General features: G+C 45.4%; 1 protein-coding gene across 1 annotated transcript; it reads left to right on the forward strand.

Annotated features, from left to right (window-relative positions):
- The first annotated feature begins 7071 nt into the window (after positions 1–7071).
- On the forward strand, positions 7072–16820 carry PGBD2 (piggyBac transposable element derived 2). The gene is made up of 3 exons (XM_061423230.1): positions 7072–7572; positions 11690–11753; positions 14589–16820. The coding sequence occupies exons 2-3, from the start codon at positions 11737–11739 to the stop codon at positions 16351–16353; spliced, it is 1782 nt and encodes a 593-aa protein (XP_061279214.1). The 5' UTR covers positions 7072–7572; positions 11690–11736; the 3' UTR covers positions 16354–16820.
- The last annotated feature ends 581 nt before the right edge of the window (positions 16821–17401 follow it).

The following is a 17401-nucleotide window of genomic DNA, read 5'->3' on the forward strand; positions in this document are numbered from 1 at the left end:
TGACTCTTCCCATCAGGTGGCCAAAGTATCAGAGCTTCAACTTCAGCATCAGTCCTTCCAATGAATACTCAGAGTTGATTTCCTTTAGGATTGACTGGTTTGATCTCCTTGCTGTCCAAGGGACTCTCAAGCATCTTCTCCAGCACCACAGTTCAAAAGCATTAATTCTTTGGTGCTCAGCCTTCTTTATGGGCCAAACCTCACATGTGTACACGACTACTGGAAAAAACCATAGCTTTGAGTATGCAGACCTTTGTCGCCAAAGTGATGTCTTTGGTTTTTCATACGTGTCTAGTTTTGTCGTGTCTTTTCTTCCAAGGAGCAAGTGTCTTTTAATTTCATGGCTGCAGTCACTGTTCACAGTGATTTTGGAGCCCATGAAAATTAAGTCTGTCACTGTTTTCATTTTTTTTCCCCATCTATTTGCCATGAAGTGATGGGGCTTCAGCAATATGTGAACCATGAACTTCCTGATGTTCAAGCTGGTTTTAGAAAAGGCAGAGGAACCAGAGATCAAATTGCCAACATCCGCTGGATCATCAAAAAGCAAGAGAGTTCCAGAAAAACATCTATTTCTGCTTTATTGACTATGCCAAAGCCTTTGACTGTGTGGATCACAATAAACTGTGGAAAATTCTGAAAGAGATGGGAATACCAGACCACCTGATCTGCCTCTTGAGAAATTTGTATGCAGGTCAGGAAGCAACAGTTAGAACTGGACATGGAACAACAGACTGGTTCCAAATAGGAAAAGAAGTTCGTCGAGGCTGTATGTTGTCACCCTGTTTATTTAACTTATATTCAGAGTACATCATGAGAAATGCTGGGCTGGAAGAAGCACAAGCTGAAATCAAGATTGCCAGGAGAAATATCAATAACCTCAGATATGCAGATGACACCACCCTTATGGCAGAAAGTGAAGAGGAACTAAAAAGCCTCTTGATGAAAGTGAAAGTGGAGAGTGAAAAAGTTGGCTTAAAACTCAACATTCAGAAAACGAAGATCATGGCATCTGGTCCCACCACTTCATGGGGAATAGATGGGGAAACAGTGGAAACAGTGTCAGACTTTATTTTTCTGGGCTCCAAAATCACTACAGATGGTGACTGCAGCCATGAAAATAAAAGACACTTACTCCTCGGAAGGAAAGTTATGACCAACCTAGATAGCATATTCAAAAGCAGAGACATTACTTTGCCAACAAAGGTTCATCTAGTCAAGGCTATGGTTTTTCCTGCGGTCATGTATGGATGTGAGAGTTGGACTGTGAAGAAGGCTGAGCGCCAAAGAATTGATGCTTTTGAACTGTGGTGTTGGAGAAGACTCTTGAGAGTCCCTTGGACTGCAAGGAGATCCAACCAGTCCATTCTGAAGGAGATCAGCCCTGGGATTTCTTTGGAAGGAATGATGCTAAAGCTGAAACTCCAGTACTTTGGCCACCTCATGCGAAGAGTTGACTCATTGGAAAAGACTCTGATGCTGGGAGGGATTGGGTGCAGGAGGAGAAGGGGATGACAGAGGATGAGATGGCTGGATGGCATCACTGAGTCGATGGACATGAGTCTGAGTGAACTCCGGGAGTTGGTGATGGACAGTGAGGCCTGGCGTGCAGCGATTCATGGGGTTGCAAAGAGTTGGACACAACTGAGTGACTGATCTGATCTGATGGGACTGGATGCCATGATCTTATTTTTTTGAATTTTGAGGATTATGTATCTAACACCACACTCCTCATCTCCCACCAAACCTGCTCCTTGTGCCATCTTGCCCTTCTCAGTCAATGACAACCTTATTCTTCCACTTGTGAAGGCCCCAAACCTGGAGTGTTCCCTGACTCCTTATTCTCATGTTCTACATCCAATCTATAAGCAAACTTTGACTCTACCTGCAAAATACTTTCAGAACACTACTATTTCTCTGTGGCTCCACCATTCGCACCTTGGAAGTCACTATAGTCTTTCTTCTAAACCACTGCAATAGCCTCCGGTGCGGTTCTTTGCTCTTGCTTCACCTCAGAGGACACTTACAAAAGCTTCATCAGACTGCATTCTTCCTCCACTAGAACCCTAAATGCATGCAGAGGCTGGCCACATATCTGGCATATAACTTATCATCTCTCCAACTTCATTGTTTTGATTCCCCTTCTTTACTCAGCTGCAGCTATTCCATTCCTCCAAAGTGTTGGGGTTCATCCCACCTCAAGGTCTTTGGACATGCTATTCTCCCCATCTCAAGTATTTCCCTGCTTGAATTCTGCATGGCTTATTCTTCATAACTTTTGGCTTTCCCCTCAAATATAATTTTTTTCAGGGATACTTTCCATGACCACACTATTTAAAACAGGATACAACATCCCCCTTTTCTGATTTCATTTTCTCCATAGAACTTTCCACTTATAATAAATATCACATATTTTACTAGTTTGTTTATTGTCTGTTTCTCTCACTGGGATATAAGCAGTGACTGTCACAGAGTGGGCACTCAGTAGCTGTGTTGCCAAAATCTTGGCTCCCTGTCTGCCAATGCGAAATAGAAATACGGAGACAGAGTTTGGGGTAAACAGAAAAGAGTAGCTTTATTATTTTTGCCAGGCAAAAGGGAAACACAGTCGGCCAGCTCCTCAAGAACTGTGCCCCCCTTGCTCAGGAATAGGGAAAGGTTTTATATCCTCTTAAAGGTCTTGCTTTTTTTTTTTTTCCTTCTGTAGTCTCAAAATGGCCACAGCTGCCATCAGGCAACTCAGCAACTGGGTCTAGTGACCCTGCAGTTATTGGCCCATGACCTTCTTTTTGAAATGCAGACTGCTACAAGAGTGTAGGGTCAAAGAATGCCAGGTGCAGAGTATAATCTATGTATCAGTCAGAGAATGATTAGCTTTGTAAAGGACAAGTTCAGCTACAAGTGTTTGCTAGTAGCAACAGCTGCTGCTGCTAAGTTGCTTCAGTCGTGTCTGACTCTGTGCGACCCCATAGACAGCAGCCCACCAGGCTCCCCCATCCCTGGGATTCTCCAGGCAAGAATACTGGAGTGGGTTGCCATTTCCTTCTTCAGTGCATGAAAGTGAAAAGTGAAAGTGAAGTCACTCAGTCGTGCCCGACTCTTAGCGACCCCATGGACTGCAGCCTACCAGGCTCCTCCATCCATGGGATTTTCCAGGCAAGAGTACTGGAGTGGGGTGCCATTGCCTTCTCCGAGTAGCAACAGCTAAAGAACAACAAAGATTGTTTAACTCCTGCAGGCCTGTTTGACTGGTATCTGCCAAAGGCCATTCACTCATTTCTGTTTTTACTGCAACAGATCTTGCTGAACATGTGAATGAATGAGATGTAGGTATGGGGAACAAAGGAAGATAGGAATAACTGCACTTACGTTACCTAAAATAGCACTCCACCCTCCCAGAACTCATCTACCCACTTAACTTACTTCCTTTTTCTTCACAGCATCTATCACCTTTGACACTATTTGTTTCTCGAGTGCCTCTTTTATTAAAAAGAGACTCCACTGAGAACAAGAACTTTTTTGTTCTCTGCTGTATCTTGTTTGCAGGCCATCAATAGATTTGTGGAATAAACAATGACAAACTTGAGTGTGCCCTTGGCTCCAGAATCTCACAAATGAGGATGACTTATTTTCCTGACCTAGGTGGTTTACTCTTTACGTTAACCAAAACCCTTATGGAGAAATGCCAACTTAGAGAAGCCAATACAGAATCTTCGCTACTTGGCCCTCTTCTTGAATATTTAGCATGATTTGGTCCCAAGGATTTTTGTGTTTAGAAAATCCCTTGGAGGTCAAAGCACCTTTTACTGTAAAGTACACTCATATATACCTTATGGAGCTGAGTCTCAAAGTGTGTGTATAGGGAGGAGATGGGGGTAATCTTGGGTGGAAGGGGGACTTTGCCCACCACCCCCTTCATAGTACCTGCAGACAATTTTAGTTGTTGTCAACTAAAAAAAAAAAAAAAGCACAATGTGAGAGTTGTGAGTTAAGTTTTATTGGGGACAAAAATGAGGACTGCAGTTCAGGAGACAACACCTCAGATACTTCTGAGAAACTGCTCCACGGAGGCAAGGGGGAAAGGTCAGTATGTATGTGATTTTAGTAATGGGGGGAGTACTTGCAATCAAGCACATATTTTCCACAAGGTTTCTACTAGTCTCGTGAAGCTTCTGCTAGTCACAAGAAACAGTCATCACCATGAAGGATTTTGGTGCTTTTCTAGATATGAGATATGAGAATTGGGCTCATAAAGTCAGCTCCTGAGAATACCTATCTGAAGAACCTGTCCTGCCAGTTTTTCTCTGAGCACAGAGCACCTCATTTCTTCTCTCCAGCCTCAACTCCTTCAGGGGGTGTTGAAGGTCAGCAGCTGCAGCAGCACATGACTTAATCCTTGTAGAAGTAGATGGAAAGCACCCATGGCAAGTGCCAGTTTGTAGTTGATGTTATCATAACTGGTGGAACAGGGGGTGTGGTTTGCTACTGGCACCTAGTCGATACAGCCAAGGGATGCTCAAAATCCTAAATCAGTGCTACCAGATTTAGCAAGTAAAAATACCTATAGGTAGAATCAGCAAAAGGTCTTAATGACTTGGATAACCATGATGGTGTGGCCACTCCCATAGAACCAGGTATTCTGGAGTGTGAAGTCAAGTGAGCCTTAGGAAGCATTACTATGAACAAAGCTAATGCAGGTGATGGAATTACAGCTGAGCTATTTCAAATCCTAAAAGATGATTCTGTTAAAGTGCTTCACCCATTGTTGTTGTTCAGTCACTAAGTTGTGTCTGATTCCTTGTGACCCCACGGACTGCAGCACACCAGGCCTCCCTGTCCCTTACCATCTCCCAGAGTTCACTAAGTTCATGTCCATTGAATCACTGATGCCATCCAACCATCTGCTGCCCTCTTCTCCTTTTGCCTTCAGTCTTTCCCAGCATCAGGGTCTTTTCCAGTGAGTTGGCACTTCACATCAGGTGGCCAAAGTATTGGAGATTCAGCTTTAGCATGAGTCCTTCCAATGAATATTCAGGGTTGATTTCCCTTAGGATTGACTTGTTTGATCTCCTGGAGGAGGGAATGGCAAGCCACTCCAGTATTCTTGCCACAAAAACTCCTCCCTCCATGGGATTCTCCAGGCAAGAGTACTGGAGTGGGTTGCCATTTCCTTCTCAGGGGATCTTCCTGACCCAGGGATCAAACCTGGGCCTCCCACATTCCAGGCAGATGCTTTAACCTTTGAGCCACCAGGGAAGCCCACAAAAACTACATGAACAGTATAAAAAGGCTGCACTCAATATGCCAGCAAATTTGGAAAACTCAGTAGTGGCCACAGGAAAAGGTCAGCTTTCATTCCAATCCCAAAGAGCAATGCCAAAGAATGTTCAAACTACTGCACAACTGTGCTCATTTCACATGCTAGGAAGGTAATGCTCAAAACCCTTCAAGCTAGGCTTCAACAGTACTTGAACCAAGAACTTCAAGATGCACAAGCTGGATTTTTAAAAGTCAGAGGAACCAAAAATCAAATTGCCAACATCCGTTGGGTCACAGGAAAAGCAAGAGAATTCCAGAAAAATGCCTTCTTCTGCTTCACTATGAGAAAGACTTTGTCTGGATTACAACAAACTGTGGAAAATTCTTAAAGAGATGGAAATACCAGACCACCTTACCTGCCTCCTGAGAAACCTGTATGTCAGTCAAGAAGTAACAGTTAGAACCAGACATGGAATAATGGACTGGTTCAAAATTGGGAAAGGAATATGTCAAGACTGTACACTGTCACCCTGCTTATTTAACTTATATGCAGGGTATATTATGCAAAACATTGGGCTGGATAAATCACAAGCTGCAATCAAGCTTGCAGGAGAAATATCAATAACCTCAGATATGCAGATGACACCACCCTTATGCAGAAAGCAAAGAGCAACTAAAGAGCCACTTGATGAAAGAGGAGAGTGAAAAAGCTGGCTTAAAACTCAAAATTCAAAACACTAAGATCATGGCATTTTGGTTCCATCACTTCATGGCAAACAGATGGTGAAAAAATGGAAACAGTGAGACTTAATTTTCTTGGGTTCCAAAATCACCGTGAATGGTGACTGCAGTTATGAAATTAGAAGATGCTTGCTTTGTGGAAGAAAAGCTATGACAAACCTACCATTAAAAAGCAGAGACATCACTTTGCTGATAAAGGTCCACATATTCAAGGCTATGGTTTTTCCAGTAGTCAAGTACAGGTGTGAAATTTGGACCATAAAGAAGGCTGGGTGCTGAAGAATTGATGCTTTTGAACTGTGGTGCTAGAGAAGACTCTTGAGAGTCCCTTGGGCAACAAGGAGATCAAACCAGTAATTCTAAAGGAAATCATCCCTGAATACTCATTGGAAGGACTGATGCTGAAGTTGAAACTCCAATACTTTGCCACCTGATGGGAAGAGCCAACTAACTGGAAAAGACCCTGATGCTGGGAAAGATTGAGGGCATGGGGAGAAGAGGGAGACAGAGGATGAAATGGTTGGATATCATCACCAACTCAATGCACATGAGCTTGAGCAAACTCTGGGAGATGGTGAAGGACAGGGGAGCCTGGCATGCTGCATGCAGCCCATAGGGTCACAAAGAATTGGACAGGACTGAGGGACTGAACAACAACAGCGTCACCAGATGAAATCCTTAACTCCTAGATTAATTTTATTGTTCAGTCTTGTCCAATTCTTTGCTGCCCCATGGACTGCAGCATGCCAATCTAAGATTAATCTTAGGGTATATATTTATCTGAAATTCGAACTTAACTGAGCACCCTGATTTATATCTGGTGATCCTACCTGCAATACACAGGACAGACCCCCACGACCAAGAATTATCCAAACTAAAAAGTCCAAGGTGTAAAGTTGAGCAGGTTATGCAAGTTACTGGGCCAAGCCTCGGAATTTCTGATTAGGTATTTCTGGGATGGGGCCCCAGAATATGCATTTTTATCATGTTCCCAAGCGAAGCTGTTGTTGAATTATATTGGAGAACCACCCACCTAGAGAGAAAAAAAGGTTCCGTCCCTTGGTAAGTAATAGAGAGCAAAGTGCCTAGGCTAGCAAGTAGAGGAACCGGGGGAGTGGAGGGTGCAAGAGAGGCCTTGGAGAAGTGCAAGAGGTGCAAGGGGTGCAAGAGTATATTTCACTTCCCTGGCCCCGGCTTCAGAGGCACTTCCGGGTTTCCCCTAGGCACAGCGGAAGCCCCAAAGTCTCGTTGGTTGCTGGGATCGGGGGCGTGTCCTAAGCAGGGTGTGTCCTGGGCGGGGAGCGGAAGGCGGGCCGAAGGCGAGTGGAGCGCTCTCTTGCCGGACGTTGCGCTGCCGCGACGGCCGACGCCAGCAGCGCCGAGGCGCTCTAGGCTCCGCGCTACTAGTGGTATCTGGCACGAACCACGAGGCTCCAGTCTGTTCATCGCAGGTCGAGGTCGCCCCGCTTGCACCGCCGACTATACCCCTCTTGGATGTGGGAGCGGCGGACCGTAGCGATGTTTTTTCTCAACGGTGCCCCAGGCGTTGGGCCTCGATGCCGCGGGCGCACGGTGAGTAGGTGTGACTCGTACAGGCACAACGGACCTCGGGGCTTCGAGTTAACAGAGCCGTTTGAGGGGGTCCCCCTGCGGGGAGGAAGGCGGGGCCGGCACCGGGGCGGGGTTAACTGGGGCGGAGCGAGCGTGGGGGTGGGAGCCTTTGGGCTAGGCCGGGTTGGGGGAGAAGCCGAGGCCCGCTAACGCAGAATGTACTAAGGGAGGAGTGACCCGGGCTCTTGGGCGGGATCGGGGGCGGGGCAAGGCCGGGCTGGGGCGGGAAAGACTGCTGTGGGCGGAGCTTGGGCTCGGGCGGGCTGACGCTGGGGGCGGAGCGGGTGGACATCTGTGGGCGGGGTCGGCGGGATCGGGCGGGCTTAGAGGCCTTGCCCTTTAGGAGAGAAGGGGTTCTGCGTGGGGATACGCTGTGTGAAGGGCGCTTTTGGCATTTCCACAGTTTCTGCCTGCTTCTGGGATCTCTGAGGTTGCATAGCATCTTTGTTTTCCTCTCTTCCCCTTTTTTGTTTAGCATTGAGATGCGTACGAGAAGGAGAGCCCCCATATCTCACAAAGGCCATTCTTGAGCCGTTTTGCATCTGGCTTGACTTTGAGGCATTTACGTTTATAAAATGTCTTACTAAACAATGTTTTTTCTAAGTAACTTTAAAAAATGAGAAAAGTTTGAAAACTAATACAAAGAATCCCTACATTCAAGTCACCTGGGTTCCCCAAATGTTAACATCTTACTTAAGAGAGCAGTTAGCGAAACCAGGACACCAAAGGTCTACAGGCCTTGTTCAGAATTTTTCGCTCTTCTCAACCATTTCCTTTTTGTGGTATAGGATCCAAGTCAGGATTTAGTTCCATTTAGTTGTCCTGTCTCATTGGAAAATTTAATATTTTAAGCACTAGAGGTCCCCTCACCTCTAAGATCCCTCAGAATGGCCCTAGGAACATCAGATCTCAAATCTAAGAGCCTTTTCTTCCTGGGTGCCAGAGTCAGTTGAAAATGTCCAGCTGAGCCTCTGGGAATGTCCAACTGAGAATGTCCAGCTGAACCACAGCTTTGCACACCTGTGCCTTGACACATCTGGCCCTTGACTGCTCAGCATTTCCTGGTTTTTCTGTCTCTCAGGTCAACCTCCTGCCCTTATATCTCTTAGACATCTCTGAAGATGCCTTTTCCAGCTTCTCTTTCATTTCAGGCTTCCTCCCTGGGTATCACCTGTGGCTTCAGGGATTCTTGTGGATTTGGGGCTTCCACAAATCCTCAGAAAACTGACTCACTTATGACTTTATCCCAGGCCATTTCTCAGACCTAGAGGGACTGTGGCCTTTCAGTACCTTTCTGGGTTATCTCAAAAGCACTTCCATCCCAATATGTGCAAGACACAGGTCCAAATCACCCACGTCTCATGCCATTCTTGTGCTCCTGGCCTCTGTGAATGGCACCACCCTACTCTAGCCACTAAACCTTAACTCTGGGAGGCCTCCCTGATCAGCCCTCTCCCTCCCCCTCAATCATCCAAACTTGTTGGTTTACTTTTTGAGTCCTACTTGGGTTGGCCCACTTTTTGCCATAAGCACCACCATCCTGATGATCGCTCTTATCTCCTTACGTCTGCTTTGGTGCCCTCACTCAGTTGTCTATACCACAGTCAGAATAAACTTATTAAAATGTAAAGCCAAATGTGTCATGCTCTGCCTATAACCTTCTTTGATTTCCCTTTGCTTTACATTAAAGATAAGTCTCTTTAAACAGTGCCTTCAAGACATGGAATAGTTGATCCAGTCTCTTTGTATACCCTCTCCCTTGGGTTCTCTACCCTGTCATAATTGTCTTTGCTTTCCCACGTATTTGCTGTTTCTTCTGCTTGGGATGCTGTTCTCTGCCTCCTCGGGGAATTTGTACTCTTTTGGAGGGTCTGTTTCCTGCTGCTGCTACTGCTGCTAAGTTGCTTCAGTCGTGTCCGACTCTGTGCGACCCAATGGACGGCAGCCCATCAGGCTCCCCTGTCCCTGGGATTCTCCAGGCAAGAACACTGGAGCGAGTTGCCATTTGCTTCTCCAGTGCGTGAAAGTGAAAGTGAAGTCACTCAGTCGTGTCTGACTCTTCTCGACCCCATGGACTGCAGCCTACCAAGCTCCTCCGTCCATGGGATTTTCCAGGCAAGAGTACTGGAGTGGGGTGCCATTGCCTTCTCCATCTCTTTCCTAGGGGAGGTCTAATTATCCTTTCCTTAGAAAGAAGTTCTGTGACTTTCCTGACTAGATCTAACTAAGTCCTGCTTTGTAGATCTTAATCTCGCCTACCTCTGCTTTTTGGTAGCCTTGTTAGAGTAGTGATTTTATACATGCTTAGGTGTCTAGTAGGCACTTCTGATGTTTGCTAAAGGAGTGAAGAAATTAAGGGCTGCTTTATATGGCTGCCCAACAACCTCTTTCTGGAAATCATTCCCGTTGGGAATTTGCTTAGCCTGCAGAGGCACTGTTTACTCTTGTTCAGCTCCTCTGGTGGTTCTGTCAAGAAGGGCAAGAAGGATGGAAGGGCCATGCAGTAGGGTATGGAGGGACTGAGGAGCACGGCCAGAGGACCACTGAAAGAGAAAAATGGCTTTTCCTACCCTTTCTGCCTAGCTATCCCTTCTGTTCTTGAGTCCACTGTATCAGTTGGCTCTCCATTGCTAGACATTTCGTATGCAAAGTTTTAGAGAATCTTTAGGAATGCATTTTTGTTAGGGTGAATTAAGTATTGAGTTCCTTAGTACTTTACTAAATAGCTGTCTTAAAGCCAAAAAGTTAAGATGAAAATGAAAGCCTGCTATAGAATTAGGAGAATGCCCTGCAGTATGGCCATTTGCTCTACAGCAGAAGTTGTTCAGTTCAGAAGGTATTTACTGTGTGCCTGTTACATGCCAGGGGCTGTGTTGGCTTCTAAGGATCAGTCAGTTCAGTCACTGAGTCATGTCCGACTCTTTGTGACCCCATGGACTGCAGCACGCCAGGCTTCCCTGTCCTTCACCATCTCCCAAAGCTTGCTCAAACTCATGTCCATTGAGTCGGTGATGCCATCCAACCATCTTGTCCTTTATTGTCCCCTTCTCCTCCTGCCTTCAATCTTTCTCAGCATCAGGGTCTTTTCCAATGAGACAGTTCTTCATATCAGATGGCCAAAGTAATGAAGCTTCAGCTTCAGCATCAGTCCTTCCAGTGAGAATATTCAGGGTTGATTTCCCTTTAGGATTGACTGGTTTGATCTCCTTGCAGTCCAAGGGACTCTCAAGAGTCTTCTCCAACACTACAGTTCAAAAACAACCTACTACAGATTTGTTGGAAGTTTGATATAGTTAAAATTGTCCATCCTCCTTTGAGTTTCTGTGTTTTCTAAAAGAAAGGTTTCCCCATGCTGTAGTCATTAATATACTTCAAAAGTTTTAAAGTTGTGTTTTTGTTTTGTTTTGTTGCAATTAGTGCTTAATACATCTAGGACTTCACTGTCTAAAAAGTAGCCATGGTCCACATGTGACTGTGTAAATTAGAATTACTAAAAATTAAATAAATTAAAAATTCAGTGTCCCAGTCACACTAGCCATATATCCAGTGCTTAATCTTCACAGATGTCTCATGCCTACTATATTGGATAGCACTGATGCAAAATATTTCTATCACTGTGGCAAGTTCTATTGGCAGCACTGATGTAGGACTGTAGTTTTCAACCAAGGCAGATTTTACCTCCAGTCCTTCCCACCAGGGAACGCTTGGTGATGTCTAGAAACCCTTTTGTTTTTCACAACCAGTGGGACAGTTGTTCTACTGGTATGTAGTAAATGGAGGCCTGGGATGCTGTTAAACATCACACAATACATAGGAGAGCCCCCCACAACAAACAATGCCAATAGTTCTGACTATTGGAAACCCTGTCCCAGAATGTATTTTGTTGTGAGGTGTGAGATGAAGGAGGTTCTTCTTTTCTTCTCTGACTAGCCAGTCAACTACACATCATTTTCTGTGTGTACTTGATCCATTTCCCTCTGGTTGGTAGTGAATCTGGAGATTTTTTTCCCTCAAATGATAGAGAAGGTCCTATTGTCTTGCGTATGATTTCTTAAAACTGACTTCCATTTTCTTACAGATTCTTAGACTCTGCAAGTAAAGATAACCTGGTGTTCCCAGTATATCATGGCTTCATCTTCAAGGTAGGAGTAATGTTTGATGAAAGGCTTTATGCAAGTACAGTTGACTCTTCAACACACGGGGACTAGGGTTGCTCACCTCTGTGCATTCACAAATCTGTGTGTAACTTTATAATGGAGCCCTCTGCACTGCTGGCTCCAACTGAGGATCGTGTAGTACTCTAGTACATATTTACTGAAAAAGAATCCATGTATAAGTGAACTCACATAGTTCAGTTCAGTCGCTTAGTCGTGTCCGACTCTTTGCGACCCCATGGACTGCAGCATACCAGGCTTCCTGTCCATCACCAACTCCCGAAACTTGCTCAAATTCATGTCCATCGAGTCAGTGATGCCATCCAACCATCTCATCCTCTGTCATCCCCTTCTCCTCCTGTTTTCAATCTTTCCCAGCATCAGGGTCTTTTCCAGTGAGTCAGTTCTTCGCATCAGGTGGCCAAAGTACTGGAACTTCAGCTTCAGCATCAGTCCTTCCAGTCAATATTCAGGACTGAATTCCTTTAGGATGGACTGGTTTGATCTTCTTGTAGTCCAAGACTCTCAAGAGTCTTCTCTCAGTTTACATAGTTCAAACCTGTGTTATTCAAGGCTAACTGTATTTACCCCTTTGCTTTTGAAAGGCCAAGTTTTTAACATTTTCAGCTCTCAGTCCTGCCAGCCACCCTAAGCGCTTGTTGTCTATGAAGCACCAAGGAGGGAGAGGAGAAAGGAAGATAGGAGAAAAGGCAAGGCAGACAGGGGAGTGTGTGGGGTGCTATGGATGCAGCTGTGTAGCTCTACTTCCACACTTGATCTAAAGATGTGATTTGCTTTCCCCATCCTTCAAGACACAAGAGGGTTCTGTATGGAGCTGCCTCAGTTCCTGTAGGCTTTCTCAATACAGGGGTGTGAACAGCCAGGCAGAGAAGGTGTTTGAGGGCCTGTGGGTGCACAACAGCTTGAGTGGTGAGATTAGCCAAGACCATGGGTGGGCAGGTCTGGATCTGCTGCTATAGACCATGGGTGGCTGGAGGAGGCATGAAAAGGGCTGATGCTCTTTGAGAACATGTCTTCGTTTGAGGTCTGTGGAGAGGCGGAGCTTCAGGTTTCCTCTCCCTTTCTGGCTGGCCCAGAGAGCTTGAGGTGTACCTCATCTCCCCAGAGGTCAGATGTCTTGTGCCCTAGCCTCTAGTATGGGGGCTGGTGGAGCCAATGCCCTGAAAGTGAGGTTGGAGTGAGTCTCTAATGCAGCCTAAACTCCAAAACTACAGGGCAGGCCTGCAGAGAAATAGCCTTCATGGTAAAGTCTGTATCCTCCCTCTGGTGTGTGGCTTTTCTCATGTAGTGGCCAGGAAATAGGACATCAGCGTGCCCACCTTCTCAAGTCCAGTCTATTCTCATAGCCACAGTGATGTATTGACCACTCACTGTCCTGCTCCATACCCCTTAGGGACTTTCTCTGATAACCTGGAAGTCCTCATCAGGACTCTGGAACCCTGTGGAGCCTTGGCCCTGGACCTAGCTACCTCTGCTCTACTCTTCTCCCCTCACTATGGTCTGCAGTGTCACTAATCTCCTTGCTCTTCATAGATCTCAAGGCCCTTCAGCCACAGGGCCTTGTGCCTGTACCTGCAGTTCTCTCCATCTGGGATACCCTGCAAGGCTGCAGGCTCACTCCTTCACCTTGCCAGTCTGTCTGCCCTGTAAGCCTTCCCTCATCATCTGTCTAAAGTAGCACCCCCAGCCCTATTCCTTTGCTGTATTCTCTGTCCCTTATTCAGGATGGCCCGCATCACTACCTAATGCCATCCTGTATAGCTACTTGCTTGTTGATATGTCATTTGTTTCCTTCATTTGGAAACAAGTGCTATGCAGGTTGGGGAGCGGAGTGTGCCCACTGCAGTCCCTGAGCAGCACTAAATACAAACATCTCTTGTATTTGGTTCCCACATGGACAGGCAGAATTAGAATAACAGGGGTTTCCATGTTTCCAAATCCATTTGGCAGGCAGTATGGAGAAGGCAATGGCACCCCACTCCAGTACTCTTGCCTGGAAAATCCCATGGATGGAGGAGCCTGGTAGGCTGCAGTCCATGGGGTCGCAAAGAGTTGGACACGACTGAGTGACTTCACTTTCACTTTTCACTTTCATGCATTGGAGAAGGAAATGGCAACCCGCTCCAGTGTTCTTGCCTGGAGAATCCCAGGGATGGGGAAGCCTGGTGGGCTGCCGTCTATGGGGTCACACAGAGTCGGACATGACTGAAGTGACTTAGCAGCAGCAGCAGCAGCATGCAGTAGGATAGCAGATGTTGAGGGAGCCATGTGAAAATCTGTCTGAATCTGGCTAGGTCTTGAATTTGGGTAGTGAGAGTTCAGGTAGGGAGAATGAGAATTTGGGAAGTGAGGAAACATATTTGTCAAGTGAGTAAGAACAAGGGAAGAGAGAGGTAAGGCAGAAGCGAAAAAGCAGGGCTGCTCAGGTCACTGAGTCAAGAGACATCAGTGGAGGTCACTTCAGCAGCCCAACCTTCCCATTGGCAGTTACTGTTAACCAGGTGATGACAGTGGCATCTGGACTCATCACTAGAGAGAATCCTCTATTCAAAGACTTGAAGAAGGAAAGGAAGTATGGAATACCTCTTTAGAATGCCTCCCTTTATTAAAACACAGATTAGAAGAGCACTCTGTGTTTGTCTGGAACTTTGACTTATCTGGCACATTGCCTGGTGCTGTTGGATCTGAGATGCTGTTACAGCGGGAGTGCCCCCCCTCTTGGGCAGTGGTTTGGTGGAGTTTTCTGCTGAAGCACTAGCTTTCCTGCGTGGCCTCTCTTCATTCTGTTTCCTGTCATTGCAGCGGCCTCTTTACTGGGAAAAGTACCAGCTCAAAGCTGAAGTCTGTGAAGTTACTTGAGGTTCTGAATGCTCTGGAAGAGGAGGAATCTGGCCACAGTAGGGAGGAGATCTTCATTGCACCGCCCAAAAATGCTGCAGGGGACTTCACTGATGAAGACTCAGGTGATGAAGATGGTCAGCGAGGAACCCACGTGCCCGGTAATGTGCTGCATGCTTTTGTGGTCCCTGAGGACTCTGGCACCGGGGAGGAGGAGGAGGAGGAGCTGCAGCTGCAGCCAGCCATGAAGAAGCAGAAGGCAGTAGTGGAACCTCAACGTGTTTGGACCAAAAGAGATATCCGCCCAGACTTCAGCAGTTGGACAGCAACAGATCCTCATATGGAAGATCTCAAAAGCCAGGAACTGAGTCCTGTAGGTCTCTTTGAACTGTTTTTTGATGAAGGAACGATTAATTTTATTGTTAATGAAACCAATCGTTATGCTAGGCAGAAAAATGTCAACCTGGGTCTCACAGCCCAGGAATTGAAGTGTGTCTTGGGCATTTTGATTTTAAGTGGGTATATCTCTTATCCAAGGAGAAGGATGTTTTGGGAAACATCTCCTGACTCACATCACCATCTTGTGGCTGATGCAATTCGAAGGGACAGATTTGAACTGATCTTCTCATACCTACATTTTGCAGATAACAATGAGCTTGATGAAAGTGATAGGTTTGCCAAGGTCAGGCCTCTCATCGTACGCATGAACTACAATTTCCAGAAACATGCACCCTTGGAAGAGTTCTATAGCTTTGGCGAATCCATGTGTGAATATTTTGGATACCGGGGGTCTAAGCAGCTGCCTTCAGGGAAGCCTGTGCGGCTGGGCTACAAGATCTGGTGTGGGACGACCAGCAGGGGCTATCTGGTATGGTTCGAGCCCTCCCAGGGCACACTGTTCACTAAGCCAGACAGGGGCCTGGACCTGGGAGGCAGTATGGTGGTGAAATTTGTGGACGCACTTCAGACTCGTGGCTGTCTGCCATACCACATATTTTTTGACAAGGTTTTTACAAGTGTCAAATTGATGTCCATTTTAAGGAAGAAAGGAGTGAAGGCCACAGGAACTGTTCGTGAGTACAGAACTGAGCGTTGTCCCCTTAAAGATCCCAAAGAACTGAAGAAAATGAAGAGGGGTTCGTTTGATTACAAAGTTGACGAGAGTGAGGAGATCATTGTGTGTCGCTGGCACGATAGCAGTGTGGTCAACATCTGCTCCAATGCTGTGGGCATAGAACCAGTGGGGCTGACGAGCCATCACTCAGGAGCAAACAAGATGCAGACCCAGGTTCATCAGCCATCCCTGCTGAGACTGTACCAGGAGAAGGTGGGGGGTGTCGGCCGTATGGACCAGAACATCGCCAAGTACAAGGTGAAGATCCGGGGTATGAAGTGGTACTCGAGTTTCATTGGTTATGTTATTGATGCAGCTCTTAACAATGCTTGGCAGCTGCATAGGATATGCTGCCATGATGCCCAGGTGGACCTCCTGGCCTTCCGAAGATATGTGGCCTGTGTGTACTTAGAGAGCAATGCAGACACATCATCCCAAGGGAGGAGAAGCAGGCGGCTGGAAACTGAGAGCCGCTTCGACATGATTGGGCACTGGATCATCCACCAGGACAAGAGGACCCGGTGTGCCCTGTGCCACTCACAGACCAACACCCGCTGTGAGAAGTGCCAGAAGGGCGTCCATGCCAAGTGCTTCAGGGCATACCACATCCGGTAATGCCTGATGGGCAGAGGGAGCCCTCGGGATATGTGGTTTGCAATGAGATGTTTACAGCTAATTACATAGAGCATTTGGGGCACTTGTGGTGGTGTTGACAAGAAAGAGACCTGAGTCCTTGATTTGGTTTTGTATTTTTCCCCATTTTCATCACCGTTACCTTTTAATTATCTTCTATTATGCCTACATGTAATATACATTAATATTTACATTAGTAATCATAAATTTTTGTAAAGATATATTTTATACAACTATTTATTTCAACTTATGGGCCCTTTTTATTCAAATAAAATTCTTCCTTTGGGGTATAGCTGTCTGGTAAGGACAATTGAATGTAACCAAAACCTTATAGAAACTTGTGAACAGTAAAAAGATTTTATAGTATATGCTATCAGTTATACTAATCTGATATAGGCAATATTGTATCAATATGATGAAGGATATCTTAATCATATTTATTTCATTTTATCTAATGCTAGCAAACTTTCCAGGGATAGATAATCTGCCATTATTTACCCAGCTGACTAGATGTATAGAGTTTGTATTTTCTTGATAAAAAATATTTTCCTAATACATGTATATCCATATGGAATCCATTTTTATAAATAGTGTGGAGGGAATTTTTTCACCCAAAAGGATGGTCAGCATCATTTATTAAAGATTAAATATATTTCCCCAATGATTTAAATTCTTCCTTTAAAAATTCCTGAACTTTTGGGGAAAGTATTAAAACAAAGAAAAAAGTTTATGTTGGAAAGCCTAGTGGAATATAATCCAGAAGAATATAAGAAATACATATAAAAATTTGGACTTAATAAAAAACCTAAGAGAGCATGTTGAGTATTTTTATTTGGGAAAGAACTTGCTACAATAGCACAAATAAAAAGAGTATATCAATATGTTTGACCATATACAACTAAAACATCCATTAGCAAAGGAAAACACGAGGAAATTCAAAAGATATGTTTCACATTATTCCATTTGTAGTAGTATCTTCAGTGCAAAAAGATCTTATAAACACATAGGTGGCAAGAATAAAATGTGCTCT

The sequence above is a fragment of the Bos javanicus genome, chromosome 7, assembly GCF_032452875.1.
Source record: "Bos javanicus breed banteng chromosome 7, ARS-OSU_banteng_1.0, whole genome shotgun sequence".
Classification (NCBI taxonomy): Eukaryota; Metazoa; Chordata; class Mammalia; order Artiodactyla; family Bovidae; genus Bos; species Bos javanicus.